Raw genomic sequence first — 18,085 nt, 5'->3', positions numbered from 1 at the left:
GGCTCCTGGCTTCGGATCAGCTCAGCTCTGGCCATTGCGGTCACTTGCGGAGTGAACTAGCAGATGAAAAATCTTTGCCTATGTCCTTCTCTCTGTATATCTGCTTTTCCAATACAAAAAAAAATCTGAAGATTTATTTTTATTGTTGTGCCAGATTTTATAATAACTCTACATACTTGCCAACATATATGCTTTGAAAAAAAGCCATTTGACATCCTATTTAATTTGCACATACACAGTACTAATATATACTTTATAGAACTCATGCCTGTATGCACTGAGATTCTTACATAAGTGTTTAAATATAGACATTTAGAATGAGAAAACTATAAAGTGCTCAAATATCCACAGGATAGTGTCCAGTGACACAATGAAATCCTCTCCATTTATACTTTCAACCATCCATTACCTACCTATGAAAATAAACTACAGTTAAACATATCAATATGGAAAAAAATCACACAAATACTGAGCAAAAGTCACAGGAATAGCTACAGTATGATTCTAGACATACAAAATGGAAAAGAAGTAAATAAGAACTATTTTGTGCACTGGATAACATTTAGAAATTTAAAACCAGTACAAACGCAACTGAAGTAGAATAATGTCTGTCTCTTACCAGTCCTCTTAGGCAATCCTGTTGAAAAGACCCTCAAAGATGTCATAAGGTGTCCATTATCTACTCTCTGGCCGATAAATTTTACTGTTACTACTGCATATGGAAGACACTGCCTAGGTTTATCTACTGGCTTTGAAAAAAGATTGTATTCATAGAAGTAAACCTGGAAGATAAGCAAGAAAAAAAAAAAGATCAAATGTAGGCTGATTAATTTTGATGGTAACACTAGAATAAGCTCATAGTTTAAAAACAAAATGTACAATGTTATTTACTGAATGTATCTTCTGCCTCAGTCTTTCTCAATGTTAATCTTTGTGATGATATATAAAATTAATTTTTCCATACCATATTTTTTTCTTGATAGGTTACTAATGTTCTCAGAAGCAGATCCAATTTGTTGTTAAGAAACAGTTCTCCATTGAAAGTGAAAAAATTCGGGCCCGGCGCGGTGGCGCAAGTGGTTAAGGTCCTCACCTTGCACCCCCGGAATCCCATATGGCCACCGGTTCTATCCTGGCTGCCCCGCTTCCCTTCCAGCTCCCTGCCTGTGGCCCGGGAAGGCAGTCGAGGACGGCCCAAAGCTTTGGGACCCTGTACCCATGTGGGAGACCTGGAAGAGTCTCCTGGCTTCGGATTGGGATAGCATTGGCCATTGTGCTCACTTAGGGAGTGAATCATCGGACGGAAGATCTTCCTCTCTGTCTATCCGCCTTTCTAATAAAAAAAAAAATAAATCTTTAAAAAAAAAAGAAAGTGAAAAAATTCGGCCCAAAGCCTTGGGACCCTACAACTAAGTGGGAGACCCAGAAGAGGCTCCAGGCTCCTGGCTTTGGATCAGCTCAGTTCTGGCCGTTGCAGCCACTTGGGGAATGAATCAGTGGATGGAAGATCTCTGTCTCTCCTCCACTGTATGTCTGACTTTGTAATAAAAATAAACAAATCTTTTTTAAAAAGTGCAGAAGTTTTCAAGTCTGAATCACATTATATTTTATGTATGGGAAAATTAATTAGGAATATAAAAATTGCTTAATACATTTTACATACAGGAGTACATACACACTACTTTATAGAAGATTCATTTTCATTTAATGTTCCATGATTATAGATAAAACTATTAAAAATTCTACAGATTCACAACGTATCTAATCAAAATTTCACAGAACTGCAGCAGGTATTAGGCCTATGGATTAAGACACTGGTTAGATACTTGCATTCCACAACAGTGCCCCTCTGCTTAGTCTATGTCTTTGGCTCCTCATTCCATCATCCTGTCTGCAGACACCCCATGAGGCAGCAGCGATGGCTCAAGTAAGGACTCCTGCTACTTCTGTGGAATTGGATTGAATTCCCCACTCCCAGCGTTGGTACAGCCCAATCCTGCCTGTTACAATCATATGAGGCATGAACCACAGCAATTTCCTTATTTTTTTCCTCTTTCCTTCTTTCTTTCCTCTTCACTTCCTTTCTTTAAAGATCTATTTTGAACGTCACAGTTACAGAGACAGAGAGGAATACACAAAGTGAAGAGACCTATTCACTGATTCACTTCCAGAGGCTGCAACGTCTAGTACTGTGCCAGGCTGAAGCAAGGAGTTTCTTCTTGACTCCCCTGGTGGGTATTGGGCATCCAAACACCTGGGCCATCTCCTGAGTTTCCAGCTTATTAAGGAACTGGGTTGGGAGTGCAGAAGCCAGAATGCTGACCAGCACTCATTTGAGATGTTGCCATTGCATATGAGATTTGCCTTCTGTGTCATAACGCCAGCTCAGAGTGATTTCTTTCCATCCCTTCTTTTCTTTGTTTTTCCTTCCTCCCCCTTTTCCCCCTATCTCTCTAATGATTTTTAAAACAAAAACTATTACTTCACTTAATGGCTAAAGCATAAAGCATTTTTCTCCCTTTACAAAGGATCAATAACATATAGCTTTGTGTCCTTAAAGATTAGTTTACTTGAAAGAAAAAAAGTGAGAGAGATCCCTCCCACCTTCAGCTTCTCTCTCCAAATGGCAGCAGTGGGCATCGCTGAAACTAGGAAATGAAAATGTAACAGTGCTTGTCTCATAGGCGGTGGTAGGAATCCAGTATCTGAGCTATCATAGTTGCCTCTTATCTTCTGTACTGGCAGGAAGCCAGAGTCAGGAATCAAACCCAGGTACTCCAATGGGGGATACATGTATCTTAACTTCTAGGTTAAATACCCAATAGCCTGTTTTTAGGTTAGTGTTATTTTAACTGACACATCATAACTACATATTTATGAAGTACAAAATATGTATATTTCAAAAACATAATTATTATTTATGGCGAGGCTGTTTTGAATTACGCAACACATTGTTTTTAACTACAGTCACCTTATTGTGCTGACTTTCTAAGTTTTGCATTACATAATGTGACGTGTATGCCTTTCAAATAATCAAATGAACCATGACTGTTAACATACCACTGAACTGTAAGCTTGGAGTTCAAGAGTATCTTTCAGAGAAGGTGTATTTCTTGACATGTGACAATCAAAGTTAGGAGAAGGATCTAAAGAAACTTTGCTTTTATCCACCGAAGGTTGGATTTTCTTTACTTTTCCAAACAGAACCTTAAAAAAATAAGAATATATCAAAACACTTTTAAAATCACTCTTTAAACAGAAAAACATGCTGTGCAAAAGGGGCAGAAATATAAATGGAAAGATGATCCATGTCCTAGATGAATCTGAAGATTTAACAGGTTTCAGAAAATCTTTTATAAATGAGTTTTAGTTCCAAAGCTTACCTTCCAGATCATACAAACAATAGCTCACATTTTTTTTTGAATTTAGGTTACAGAGAATGACAGAACAGGAGAGGTGAATTAGAATTGCAGATGTTAAAACATTTATTTAACATTTAAGAAAAGGCAGAGAAAAAAATAAAAACTGTAACAAAATAAAACACTCAGAAGCCCAGTTATAATAAAATATAGCATACAAATTAAATGACTAAAATATGAGTGAAGCAAGATTATTCAAAGAATAGTATGGGACAATAAAAAATTTAATTTTACTTTTAATTTGTACAAAATATCAAACAAGTTAGTTAATTATTAAAAATACAATGAAAAATAATAGTAAGAAATAAAACGTTTAATCACAAAGTAAAATTCTTTTCTAACAAAGAATTCCAAGAAATCATTACAAATAGATTTTGCTTTATGTTAGAACTTTTGTATACAGCGAAAACAACCATAAACTTTTAGAAAATTGAAATCATGAGAATAATTGACAAAAGAAAAGCTGGAACAAAGTATAATGAATAACACAAGAATACACATCTTAAAAAGAACACAAATTTTACATAAAGCCACCAATATTGCTGTTAAGTTTAGCAGATCAACATACTTATTTAAAAGTCAAAACAACACTGTTTGAGGTACAACAACTGTAAGGCTCTAAGAAATAAAGCAAATGAGAGGACTATCCTACTGTAATAACATGGAGGGAGAGAGTGAGGTGGAATGGGGAATATAGGGGAAAATCCCTGTGACTACAGAACTGCGACATGAAAAAAAAAAAAAACTAAAATAGCTTGAGAAAAAAAAATAAAATAAAAATTCATTTTAGGGCCCAGCACGATAGCTTAGCGGCTAATGGTCTAGTCTTGCATGCACTGGGATATCATATGGGAGCTGGTTCTAATCCCAGCAGCCCCACTTCCCAGCCAACTCCCTGCTTGTGATCTGGGAAAGCAGTCGAGGACAGCCCAAAGCCTTGGGACTCTGCACCCACATGGGAGACCTGGAAGAGGTTCCTGGCTCCTGGCTTCAGCTCAGCTCACCTCCGGCCGTTGTGGCTGCTTGAGGAGGGAATCAATGGATGGAAAATCTTCCTCTCTGTCTCTCCTCCTCTTTGTATATCCAACTTTTCAACAAAAAATTAAATAAATATTAAAAAAACCACAAAAAACAAAAAAATTCACTTTATTGTAATCTAGAGAAAGAACGTATACTAAGCTTTATGACGTTGGGTATTACATGTCAGCTGTTTTGAAAACAGTGCTTTCTCTTTCTACCCCCTACTTCCTGCCCTCTGTCTCTTTCTCTCTCTGATTCTCTCTCTTTCATACACACATATATATTTCAGAGGTCCTGCATCCAGTATCCAGGTGTCTCTGAGTTTCACATCCTTGTTGAGAGTAGCACAATTATCAAAATCAATAAACAATGATAGCACAACACTATTAAAGTGAATGGGAAGATCTTAAACAATTTTAGCTTAAGCCAAATGATTGTAATACAATGTTGCACAGGAGAGAGCTTAAAACTCTATGTTTTTAATTATGGTATAAGCCAAACAGGAAATAAAGGAGTGTCAATTAGGACAGAAAAATAAGTACTTTAAGAAGACAAAGATGATGGAGGCTGACATTGCTTATTTGGGAGTTTTGCCTGTGTTGCAAACTGAAGTAAATCAGGGAGAACTTCGAACGATGATGACAATAATAAACACTTTATATAATTTAGAAACCACTTTATAAAGAAAATACATTCATGTTAATTTAAAACAAACTGTCCATACAGTAACTATTACTCACCTTAAACATTACAATGTTTTCTACAGTAATGTTTCGACTATGAGCATAATTCAAGGCAATATCAACATGTCTAAACATGTAAATTCCAAGAAGAGGATTTCCTAGAATCTTCAATGTTGATGATTTGGTACTTATTCCATTCTGATATATCTCTGTGACATCACTGTGAGGAAGTGCCAAAAAGCAGAAATGTTCCTCAAGTTCTCTGCCATGCCTTCCATTCTCTCTCATCTCTGACCTAAAACAAGACAAATAAAGTATATAATTTAAAGAAAATACCAACTGTAGTTTTAAAGAGAAAGTAAATATCTCAGCTCATCACAATTAGAAAGCAATAAAACATGTGATAATATTAGGAACACTGAGTGATTGCTCAAATACTTGGGCCCCAGACACCCATGTGCCAGCTGCATATGGAGTTCCAGGCTCTGGCTTCAGTATGGCCCAGCTCTACCTATGTTAGCCATTTGGGGGAGTGAACCAAAGAATGCAAGATCTTTTCTGTTTTTCACCCTCCTTACCTCTCCTTCACGAATCCTACCCTTTGTCATACTGCCTTTCAAATAAATCTTACAAACAAAACTAAGCTTCAACAAATCCAAAGAAATTTAGTCATATTACATATCTTTTCTGACCACATGAATAAACTAGAAATCAACAACAACAACAACAACAACAAACCTTCAGAAATTATTCTGTTGCATTGAGATGGAAAAAGATGTTACTGAGCAAGAAATGTGTCTGAGGAAATAAAAACTCAAGTTAAAATATTTCCTGAAATAAATGAAAATGGAAAAACAACACACCCAAACCCTAGGGGATATAGTGAATCATTACTAACATGGAGGTTTATAGCACTAAAGAGCCAATAACAATGGAATGAGTTCAAGTTATAAATCAAATTATGCATCTTAAGGAAGTAAGAATAAAGAAGAAAACCAATCCCAACTCAGTGGAAGCAAAGGAATAACACACATCAAAGAAATAAAAAATAGAGGAAAAAAGTTGAGAAAAACAAAGAGCTGTTTTCTCAAAAGGATATGCAAAATCAATAAACACCTAGACTAACCAGCAAAACCAAAACTGAAATAGACCTAGGTATGGAAAACCAGAAACTACAGTTAATAATAATACGAAAGTCTAAAATGTTAGTAGAGGATCATGGACAACAATGTGGAATATTATGAACAACGATGTGGTGACAAAATTTGAAGTGCAGAGTGAATAAGAATAAATTTGCAGAAATTTACAACCTGCCAAAACTGAACCATGAACATATTAAAAAGTTTACAGAACGACATGTAGTAAGACTGAATTCATAACGAAAAGTCTCCCAAAAAAGAAATTCCCAGAACCAGACAGTTCTACTGTTGAATTCCCCAAGGTTTTGAAGGAATAGCTAATACTAATTCTTCTCAAATGACTGCAAAAAATGGGAGGGCAAAGACTTCTTCCAAACTCATTCTACAAGGTCAGCATAATCTAATACTAGAATTACACATGTTATGATAACAACAACAACAAATGTGCACTCAATACTCCTAGTGACTATAGATGCAAAAATTCTGAACAAAATGCTAGAAACCGAGATCAACAGCTCAACAAAAATCTCATCAGAGTCAAGTGGGATTTATCCCACAGATGCAAGGATGGTTCAATACATGTAATAAGTAGATGAAACACAACAGAATGAAGAACAAAAAGTCATTATTATTTACACAGAAGTAGAAAAAGCATTCAATAAAATTTAATATCCCTTCACGATATAAATGTTGAACAAATTAGATACAGAGGGAACATATCAACATTACAAAGGCTTTATCAACCCACAGACAACATCATACTGAATGCAGAAAGGCTCAAAATATTTTTTTTTCTACGTCAGTGGGGAACCCTTTTTATGCCAAAGTCAATTTGCATATTCATAGCATAATTTTTCAGCCATACAAAGTTATCAACTTGTTAGGGTATGCATGGTGGCAATATCAAGCTAATGCTCCAGATGCAAGCACTGGCATCTGATATGGGCACTGCTTTGAGTTCCAGGTGCTCTACTTTTGATCCAGTTTCCTGCTCATGGCCTGAGAAAGTGGTGGAAGACAACCCAAGTTCTTTGGACCTCACGTTCACATTTGAGATCCGAAAGAAGCTCCTGCCTCTGGACTGGTTCAGCTCTTGGCATTATAGCCATTTGAGGAGTGAACCTGAGAATGATAGACCTCTCTGTCTCACCTCTCTTTTTAAGAATATGCCTTTTAACTAAAAATAAGTAAATCATAGAAAAACAATAAAGAATTAGCCTGCTAAACAAAAAGAGATTTTTTGAATTTTAAGTCCAGCCTCTGATCGCTTTGGCGGGATCAGAGCAAATGATTTCACGGGCCTTACATGATTTGTGGGCTGGACATCCTTTGTGTCTAGGGATCTCAGCCAGAGCAAACGCATGGAGTAACGAGGCATACAAATAAGGAGGGAGGAAGTCAACTCATCCTTGAGTGCAGATATGATTCTATATTCAAAAACACCTACAGATTCCACTCACAGACTACCAAACTTGATAAACAAATTATGTAAAAACTGCAGGCTACAAAACCAACACACACACACAAATCAGTAACTTTTTATACATTGATAAGAAAATTTTTGGAACAGATACCATTAAATCAATTCTGTTCACAATAGATACAAAAAGTACTCATTGCTAGTGCCTGGGAAGACTAGAAAGAGTGGATAAAACAGTGCTGAATAACACTCAAACACAGTGTGATGATAGAATAAATAATCCTACTTTTCTACAGCACAAAAGAGTACAATTCGCAGCAACTTGTTAAACATACATATTTTATGGAGTACTCTATGTAAAGAGCTTAAAGGCTCTAAACAAAGAAGCTGAAAGAAATGTGTCATTCAGTTTGATCTGATGAGTGAACACTATACACTTTTACTGTAATGATCACATTGTACTCCATAAATACATATGATTAATAAGTAATAATGAAAAATCCTTGAAAATAACAAAATGAGGGGCTGGCATAGTGGCACAGGAAGTAAAGCTGCTGCCTGCCATGCCAGCTCCCAATGACATCCTGTTTCAAAGTGATGATTTGTGTGTGTGTGTTGGTTACTCCATGCGTTTGCTCTGGCTGAGATCCCTTGTACTGTAAAAGTGGTAAACGTGAACATACTACTCTTGTTCTAGACACAAGGGATGTCCGGCCCACGAATCATGTAAGGCCCATGGAATCATTTGCTCTGGTCCTGCCAAAGCGATGGAGTAATGAGGCATAAATCTTTTTATTAAAATTTTTTTTTTATTTTTATTGGAAAGTCAGATTTAAAGAGAAGGAAAGACAGAGAAGAAGATCTTTTGTCTGCTATTTCACTCCCCAAGTGATAACAATGGCCAGAGCTAAGCTTTCCCAGCCACAAGCAGGAGCTGGATGGGAAGTGGTGCTGCTGGGACTACTCAGCTATTAAAAAAAACAAAATGCAGTTCTTTGTGGCTAAATGGGCCCAACTGGAAACTATAATGCTAAGGGAAATGAGCGAAGCCCAAAAGGTTAGATACCACATGTTTGCCTTGATTTAACCTGTAATTTTTGTTTGGTTGTTTGTTATTTTTTGAACCTGTCATTGATACTGTCTCAACCCAGATGTTTTGAAGAATTGAACTTGCATTATTTTTAACATATTGTTTACTCAATACTATGTCAATTAATTCCATAACGTTGTATATTGATGCTAATGTTTTGTTGGGGCTTTTAACTGACCGGAACTTTACTCTGTTAGCTCTACCTTCAGACCAGAGCAGGTCTCCCCAAGAGGCCACTGAACTTATCTGGACAATAAGATGCTGGACTTTATGCTAGGTATATGCTTGCAATGAAGGAATCTCAACTGAACTTGAACTGTGGTTATGCAGCAAGGTGGAGGAATCCCCTATGAGGGGAGGGGTGGGGGGAATCCCCAGTGCCTATAAAACTGTATCACATAATACAATGTTAATAACAATAAAAAAAAAAAAGAACCAATGGTGCCCATTTGGGATCCCAGTGTGTGCAAGCCGAGGAGTTTAGCCATTAAGCTACCAATCCAGGCCCAAAAATACACTTTTAATACAAGTAAAACGGCATTGTCTCACAGTGAAATAAGCTGCTTCCCGCAACATGGCATCTATAAGAGATGCACCCATAAGGGATGCTGGTTGGAGTCTCAGATGCTCCAAGTGATTAGGTTCTTCACCCAACCAGAGGAAGTGCCTGGCTTTGATCTGGCCCAGCTCTTGTGTCCTAACATTTGGGGAATAAACCAGCAGATAAAAGATCTGTGTCCTTCTAATTCTTTCAAGTAAATAAAAATAAATCTTAAAATAAAAATCAACTAAATTCCTTAATTTAGGTTGGGGCAAGAAAAAAAAAGTCACTTTGCAATTGCTTTACCTGCTGCTTTAAATTATTCAGGAGGTCAAGGATCTACAAAATGGCTGCTCAATGAATGGACTGATGTGTGTCTTAAAAAATTTATTGAGATTGAAACCTTACTAGAAAACTTACTGCTATAATTTTTCATTCACCTTTTTGATAGTAAAAGGGCTACAAGAAGGCAACAAAATAATTATTTCTATTTATTTTCTTGGTAATACTCCACAGTAAAATAAAGAAAATCTCAAACTTGTCAGGTCATGGTAGCTTACCTCTTGGCAGTAAATTTTTTTTCCAGATCCTCATTGTGAACAAGTTTTGTATCCCCAAACTGCCAGGACAACTGTAGATTACACTTCAGCTCAAGCCTACACTGGTTAAGAGTATCATGTATGAAACTGTACTCTCTCGTATTAGTGTAGCAAGGTGACAAGTAAACTAGAGATAAGAAAGATAAAGAGGAAAGTAGTTACTTGTGTGTAAAATGACACTACAACGTAATCTGCACAGTGGCAGTAATGACTCTGAAATAAAACACACAGTATATCAAGTACTTAGAATTTTCACGAACAAAGCATTACCCATATTTTCACTCCACATACCTGTTAAAGTCCTTAAAAGTTGACATAGATATCAAAGAGTCCTAGGATTCAATTACTTGTTTTCAACTTAAAATGTATACCGATTTTACAATGTACATCATTACAAAAGCTAACACATGAATATTTCTTGTATTTCCCAAGCAAAGAGACAATTTACAAACTAGAAAATGATAGTTATTTTGCTCTGCAGAGGCACCAGAACATCTTTGTCAATGGCTGCTACAGAGGCCTGAGGAGGAGGAAACTGACTTTCTCAGGATAATAAGCTACTTTAAGGCATGTTATTTTGGCCATATGCATAAAATGATTTTAAAAAGGTCCCTTGGGGAAGATGAGTCTAAGTTGGGTAGCAATACAGAAATTTCTATTATTTGTGACATTTTATTTTAAAGGATCACAGTAAACACTGAGTTAGTGAATACTGAACTACTGTTCTTAGCGGAAAGAGGTTCCAGTGAGCAACTGAACCCTCAACAACCCAAATGCCTTTTACATTATACAGTTTAATCTGACAACATTCATGTAGAAGTCTCCTCAGGCATTTAAAATCTTCGTTGCAAACGTAATCTGTAGAACCAATTTTCCTGCCAGGTCAACATTTCTTCAAATAGTATCAATTTCTAAAATGAGCTAGACAAATCCTAGGCAAAAAGAGCTTCATTTCCTAATCCAAGTAATGCTGTTATGTTCCTTTAGTGTTTGGTCTCATAACAATGCTGCCTGTCTGCCGTTTTCAATCAGGCAGCATCTCATTAATCCAACTTGATTTAACTGCTTCTCATCTTCTCTAGTCTTATGAGGCACTGTAAACATTCCTTCAATACTTTTTTTTTTTAGTGAGGCCTAACAAATTAAGAATTTTGTGTCTTTTTCTGGATTACCACATTGCTAATTCAGCAACAATGAAGTCAAGCCTCAATGATGACGATTTAACATATAAGTTCTCCATAACAATCACTTCAGCATTACATCTAGGCACATATGAAACAGTGAGATCTCTAACAGAAACACAAAAACCAAACAGCCAAGACATTTCAGTAGTGAGGAGAACTGAAAAGGAAAGGCGAAATATCACCTGATATGATCTTATCTAGAAATATGTGTATGAGGTGATTCAAATTTTTGGCTTCTTTTGCTGATATCAGTTTTGGACTTAAAAATAACAACTAGTCTGTGTTTTGTACTATATTTATACAGTTTTGGAATCTCCTAAATTATTTTCTCAGGTTCTCTTTTCTGAAAGAGATTGGGTAAAATCTCTTTAAATGTTTGGTAGAAATCTCCAGTGAAGGGGTCCAGCGCTGCGGTTCCCCAAGCTGATCCCGTGACACCAGCATCCTACAGGGGAGCCAGTTGGTGTCCTGGCAGCCCTGTTCCTATCCAGCTCCCTGCTTGTGGCCTGGGAAAGCAGCAGAGGACGGCCCAAAGCCTTGGGACCCTGCACTCACATGGGAGACCTAGAGGAAGCTCCTGATTTCTGATATCAATAGGCTCAGCTCCAGCCACTGTGGCCACTTGGGGAGTGAATAATGGATGGACAATCTTTCTTCCTCTCCTTCTCTTTGTAAATGCACTTTTTAAATAAAAATGCATGCTTAAAAAATTATACTTAAAAAATTTTCCAATGAAATCATCTGGGCCTGGAGGTCTGCATTATAGCAACGAATTAAACTTCTTTAAAAGTTATAAAGCTGGGCCCGGCACGGTGGTCTAGTGGCTAAAGTCCTTGCCTTGAACACACTGGGATCCCATATGGGTGCCGGTTTTAGTCCTGGTAGCCCTGGCTTCTCATCCAGCTCCCTGCTTGTGGCCTGGGAAAGCAGTTGAGGATGGGCCAAAGCCTTGGGATCTTGCACCTGTGTGGGAGACCTGGAAGAGGTTCCTGGCTCCTGGCTCTGGATCGGTGCAGCACCAGCCATTGTGGTTACTTGGGGAGTGAATCATCAGACAAAAGATCTTCCTCTCTGTCTCTCCTCTTCTGACTTTGCAATAAAAATAAAATAAATCTTTAAAACAAAAGTTATAGAGCTACTCAATGATTTGTTTGGTATTGTGAACATCTTGGTAGTTTGTACTTTTCAACACACTAATCCATTTCATCTAAATGTTCAAGTTTAGGCTTTTGTTCAAAGTATTCTCCTACCCTTCCAACTGGAAGTGGTAAAGTATGCCCTTCTTGATAGTGCAAAATTTATGGCTTGTACGTTTTTTCCCTTATGTTGTCCTTGCAGGAAATGTGTCACTTTTCTTCATCTTTTCAAACAACCTGCATTACTATTTCACTGAGGTTCCTTTTCCTTTGGGACTTATCTTGCTAATCTTTTTCTGTTTATTTTTTTTTGTTGTTGTTGTTGTTGTTCAATTCTTTTGTATTTTAAGGCGGCAGAATACACTAGAGACCTGCAACTCTTCCTGGTTCGTACCACAACCATTCAATGCTTTCGTTTTCCTTGTTAGCAATATTCTACTGTTTCTCAAATTTTTATGCTGCATTTTCATTTTTACTCAGTATAGGTATTTCTCTGCCTTAAAGCTCTTGAGAATATTAGGAAACACATAGCCTATTTTCTAAGTGGTAGGAAATTCACTACTTCTTTCTATTAATTTTCTTCTTACATATAGTCAGAAAACATTCTATATGTTTTCAATTCTTTAAAATATGTTTTAGGACTGTTACATTAAAGTGATGCTATGTTGGGGGTTTACTACTGATATTTGATATTTTTTGCTTTTCTCTTTATACAGTGTTTCTATCCTCCTTTAGGTTTTTTAATATATTTAAAATGCATTTTGATTATGCTATAATTTACTATAATATATATTATACTATTATATTGTATTATAGTATTATGCAATAGTAGGTGCATATGAACTTTTAAGATAAAAAGCAATCCCATAGGGCTGCATAGATATTTCCTTTATTTATATAATATGGAATGTTATTATAATTTGGTTCATAACTATCAGGCTTTAACCGGGAAATTCAAGATGATAGTCTATTACACTGGGGATCTTAAAAAAGCCCAAGAAAATGTGTATTACAAAAAAACTGCACAGATTTCAGAAATTTTTGCATCAGAATAAAATCTTGCTTATTTATTATACTTTCTAGGCAGGAACTAGGTCTGAGACACTAACAAGGTTAAAAAAGATCTGAAATAAATCAATATGAATTCTGCTAAAATCGGAGCAAGGATATATATCAAACTGATGATAAAATTTGGTTAGAAGAATAGTGTAATCAGTGATATTTCAATAAAATTTAAGATTTCCTTAAAGAAATCTGTCATTTATAAATGTATAATCTGTTTTAGCAAGGAATGGATTTTTGGGAATTATTTTTATTGTTTTATTTTATTTATTTATTTTTATTGGAAAAGCAACTCTACAGAGAGAAGGAAAGGCAGAGAGAAAGATCTTCTGTCTTCTTGTTGTGGGCTAAGGAGTTGATTAGTGCTCTTTAGCCTGGGCAGGAATAGGAACTGGGCTTGTGGCTAAAAACACCTAGACTAATGGACTCATCTGTATCCAATATGCTGCTAAATGAGGATGTGGGGGGAAGAGTATATAAGGAGATGTGAAGGGGCAATAAAGTGAGACTTCACAGAGACTTCTACCATCACTGGTCTCCTGTCGATGCTTCATCCCCAGACCCTCTCCCTGTCCACGTTACTGGCTCTGCTGGTTGGAGCATCTGCTGGTTCATTCCAAAAGTGGCCATGATGTCAAGCTGAGTTGATCCAAAGCCAGGAGCTAGGAGCTTCTTACAGGTCTCCCATGTGCGTGGTTCCAAGGCTTTGGGCCCTACTCCACTGCTTTCCCAGGAAACAAGGAGTGAGCTAGATGGGAAGAGGAGTAGCTGGTACATGAACCTGGCGCCCATGAGCAATCCGGCACATGTAAGGTTGGGATTTAGCCACCTAGTCACTGCAGCGCACCAGGAATAGGGTGATGCTGAAGATGAAGTCCACAGTAGTAGAACATCCACCACAACAATCTGCAAGGACTAACAGTGGAACAGACAACACCATAAATACCTCAACTGGTTCAACTTTCATGGTTTTCTGTCTGCTGTTTTTTTAAAACCAATTTGATTTATAAATTTCTTTGTGACTGTATTTTTTTCCCTTTTTAATTCTTATTTTCTGTTTTACAACTTTGTAGCATAGGGCTTCCTTCCTGCCCCAATTCCATGCTCTGCCCCTGTGTTTTATATTAGAATAGTCCATCATCAGGTGTAGTCTGGACTCCAGCATTCTGCTCTTTACATGGGTCATGACATTGTTGGTTTAAGCAATGGTAGAATGTCTAATATTTTGCTCTAGATATATCTAGAAGTTCCAGTGGGGGACTATTTTTATTCAGCAGTATAGATGTATTCTGTCGATTTTCTTTGATTCCTGGTACTCTGGTCTCCATGACTTCCCTCATTTGTGAGATTACAAGTATATGTTTATTTACCTTTACATCTTTTTGTTTTGTGTTTTGGATGCAGGCTGTCTTACATTGGAGCAAATATATGATATTTGTCCTTTTGGGACTATTTAGTTGCAAATGGTAAAATTTCATTCTTTTTAATAGCTGAGTAGTATTCCACAGAGTAGATATACCAGTTTTCTTTATCTAGTCCTCCTTCATTGAGTATCTAAATTGTTTCCATGTCTGCCATTGTTGATTGTGAATGTCTATTTCTAGTAAGTATGTGTTCCATCTATGCATGTAACAGTGGATTTATCTATTTCTCCTTGTGGTTCTGTGAATTTTTGCCTTACTAAGTTTTAATTTCAATTATCTTTAATTTTAAATATTTATTTGATCTTCATAATAAATATTTTATTTACTTGAATACTTTTTGTTTTCTGTTTATTACAAGAGTGTAATTGTTTGTCCAAAGATCCTTGTGAGAGCTGCCCTAGAAACTGCGTCTGGGGGCCAGTGCCATCCATGTAGCAGGGTAGACCACACGCAGCCTCTGCCACCGGCATTCCACACAGGCACCAGTTTGCATCCTGGTTGCTCCACTCCTGATTCAGCTCCCTGCTAATGGCATGGGAAAACAGCAGAGGATGGTTCAAGTTCTTGGGCCCTCAACCCACTTGAGGTACCGGGAAGAGCGCTGGACTCCCAGCTTCTGATCAGTCTAACTCTCTGGCCATTGTGATCATCTGGGGAGTTAATCAGCAATGATGATCTCACTCATCATGTAAAATACATAAAAGCAAAACCAAAACCAAAAAAAGCTTTGTCATCAAATTTCAATTCCTTTGCTATCTTGGTGTTGCCAAATATTGAGTATTGGGCCCCACATAATTGCAATTAGCTGATCCTCCCACTGTAAGTGCTAGCATCTGATAGGGGTGCCAGTTTGTGTCCCCACTGCTGCACTTCCCATCCAAGTCCCTTATTGCGGCCTCAGAAAGCAGTAGAGGATGGCCCAATGCCTTTGGATCCTCTACCTGCATGGGATATCCGAAAGAAGCTCCTGGTTTCTAATGAAAATAAACATTTTTTAGGACCTGGCACAACAGCCTAGTGGCTCAAGTCCTAGCCTTGAACATGCTGGGACGTCATATGGGAGCCGGTTCTAATCCTGACAGTTCTACTTCCCATTCAGCTCCCTGCTTGTGGCCTGGGAAAGCAGTTGAGGATGGCGCAAAGCCTTGAGACCCTGCACCCGTGTGGGAAACTTGGAAGAAGCTTCTGGCTTCTTGTTTCAGATTGGCTCAGCTCCGGCCATTGTGGTCACATGGGGAGCGAATCATCAGACAGATGTTCCTCTCTTGTCTTTCCTCCTGTTTATCTGATTTTCCCACAAGAATAAATAACTCTTAAAAAAAGAGAAATCTTTAAAAAAATCTTTTTCTAAAAGAAAAAAATCTTTTCTTTAAAAAATAGAAATATTGAATATCTTACTTGAGTTTTTTCATGTTTGTGGTTAAAACTGGTGATTTTTACTAGCTTCTGGTCGGTTTGGAACCTGAGAATCTGGGCTGTTCTCAATCTTGAGTTTCTGCAAGCTGTTACTAAAACTGTCCTAGTTGGAGGGACTGTTGTCACAGAGGACTGCTGGTAGGGAAATGACAACACTGAATATTACCAGCGGTGCTGAAGTCGTGGATTTCCATTTACACCTAGGTGGAATCCTGCCACTCTTCAGAGAGGCAGAAGTCCGTTTCTCTAGTCTCCACTAGCTAGCACTTAGGAGGGGAATCTTCACTGTCTTTGTGGTAGGGGAAAGATGTCTTGTTCCTGCTGGGTGTGGTCAAATCCAGGCTCTTGACTGTGTTCGCTGATTCTACCCCTGGTAGAGGCAACTGTACCCTTGAGAGACAACTCAGCACCAGAATGGTATGGAAATCTACTGACCCTACAGGGACTGCAGACAGGCAAGGAGGGGATCACATTATTTCTGTGTTGTGGCAAAAACCCATGTTCTCTACTTGGTTACCATTGCCAGGGGACCTTGTTGCTGTTGGGTAGCTGCTGTAGTTCATGCTCTCCACTTGGCTTCCTTACACATCACCCCAGCAGGGAGAGGAAGAAAAAAAAAAAAAGCACAATTCTCCACCCTGAATTTTGCCTTTGATTTGCTGGGGCCATGTCTCCACTTCTCCCTTCCCACCTCCATATTTTGCAACAGCAGGGTGATTAATATCAGCCACATTTCTGTCTTTATAGGCTGCTCCTCTCAGTTATTTGGCAGAGACAGCAGGTCTTTTCTATAGTAACGGATGGAAAGGCTCTGCACCATTCAGTATTATGAGCATACAGTCTGAGATAAGAAGGAAACAAAATCTGGGCAAATTACTGGTCAATAATCAATCCCAGTTTTCATGGGTGGCTTATTGTTCTCTCATGTTTGAACAGTCTTCTTTGTTACACCTATAATGTTTAGGGATTCTGTGACATACTGAGAGACATACAAGAACTTCCATTTTGTGCAAGACCAGAAGTATATGTGTACATTTAAAGGATTAAAAATGCAATCTAATTTTATAAGAGTCAAAATAGAAGAGGAACATAAACTAAGAATCAAATTAGTACAATGTTATTTATAAATACCCCATTGTTCACAGAATTTTTACCTTTCTCAGTTGTCTTCCTGATCTTGGGAATGGTAAATTTCTTTAAAGGATTGGCTTCTATACCATTAGCTGATAAAGGTTCACCAGCTGAGTTCATTTTCCACAGTTTCCTGGATTTAGCAGTCCCATTCATTTCCATTTTGTGGGTGGCCTAAAACCAATCCAAATTTTTAAGTAAAAGGGTTATTAATGTAAAAAGTTCAATGGCAGAGGTTCTTAAATGGAACTGAATAAAAAGTTTTCCAGGTAACCCAAAATAGAAAATGAATTCACAATTTTATTTTTAAATATAATATTATAACACTTTTCTAGTTAACAGACCTTTTCCTAGTAATTTATGTACCTGTAATTAAGCAACCAAAAATCTGTGTTCCTGAAAGCTCAGAATTCCAGTCACTAACAGTTTTCACACATTTTTTTAAAAAGTACTTGGCAGTAATTTAGTATTGTTTCTATACAGTTCTGTAACTAATCAGAATATCTGGATTTAAGAAAAACCTGGGCATAATCAATTATACGACTATTCCTACAGTTAATGGGCAACAGCAATCACCCATCAACTCTTGCTCCAAACACCATTTTACAAATTAAGTTACTATACATTACTTACACTGGCAGTCAACAAAGATATTCCTCTGCTTCCTTTTTTTTGTTCCTGCCTTCTCCCTCCAACCACATTTTTCCTCATTTTTCACAAAACAATTCTTAACCTCTCAATAGATTTCAAACTGCATCAAAGGAGAGCTACAGAGCTCTGATACACATGCCAGCGGCATTTCTCATCCAGTTTCAGAATAT

At 37.4% G+C, this 18,085-nt stretch overlaps 1 protein-coding gene across 1 annotated transcript in view; it reads right to left on the bottom strand.

The window, feature by feature from the left end:
• The window catches only part of TEX15 (testis expressed 15, meiosis and synapsis associated), a 39,992-nt gene extending 22,566 nt beyond the window's left edge, over positions 1 to 17,426 (bottom strand). The window contains exons 1-5 of the mRNA XM_040994254.1: positions 17,288 to 17,426; positions 9,873 to 10,038; positions 5,180 to 5,417; positions 3,061 to 3,207; positions 620 to 782 (exon numbers count right to left, since the gene is read on the bottom strand). Of these exons, the coding sequence (XP_040850188.1) occupies positions 620 to 782; positions 3,061 to 3,207; positions 5,180 to 5,417; positions 9,873 to 10,038; positions 17,288 to 17,426 (853 nt within the window). The remainder of the gene's footprint in view (positions 1 to 619; positions 783 to 3,060; positions 3,208 to 5,179; positions 5,418 to 9,872; positions 10,039 to 17,287) is intronic.
• Positions 17,427 to 18,085: the final 659 nt, after the last annotated feature.

Source organism: Ochotona curzoniae, unplaced genomic scaffold (assembly GCF_017591425.1).
Source record: "Ochotona curzoniae isolate NIBS_2020 unplaced genomic scaffold, NIBS_Ocur_1.0 contig_899, whole genome shotgun sequence".
Taxonomy (NCBI): Eukaryota; Metazoa; Chordata; class Mammalia; order Lagomorpha; family Ochotonidae; genus Ochotona; species Ochotona curzoniae.
Note: the sequence above shows the minus strand (reverse complement) of the source record. Positions and strands in the feature narration are given on the sequence as shown.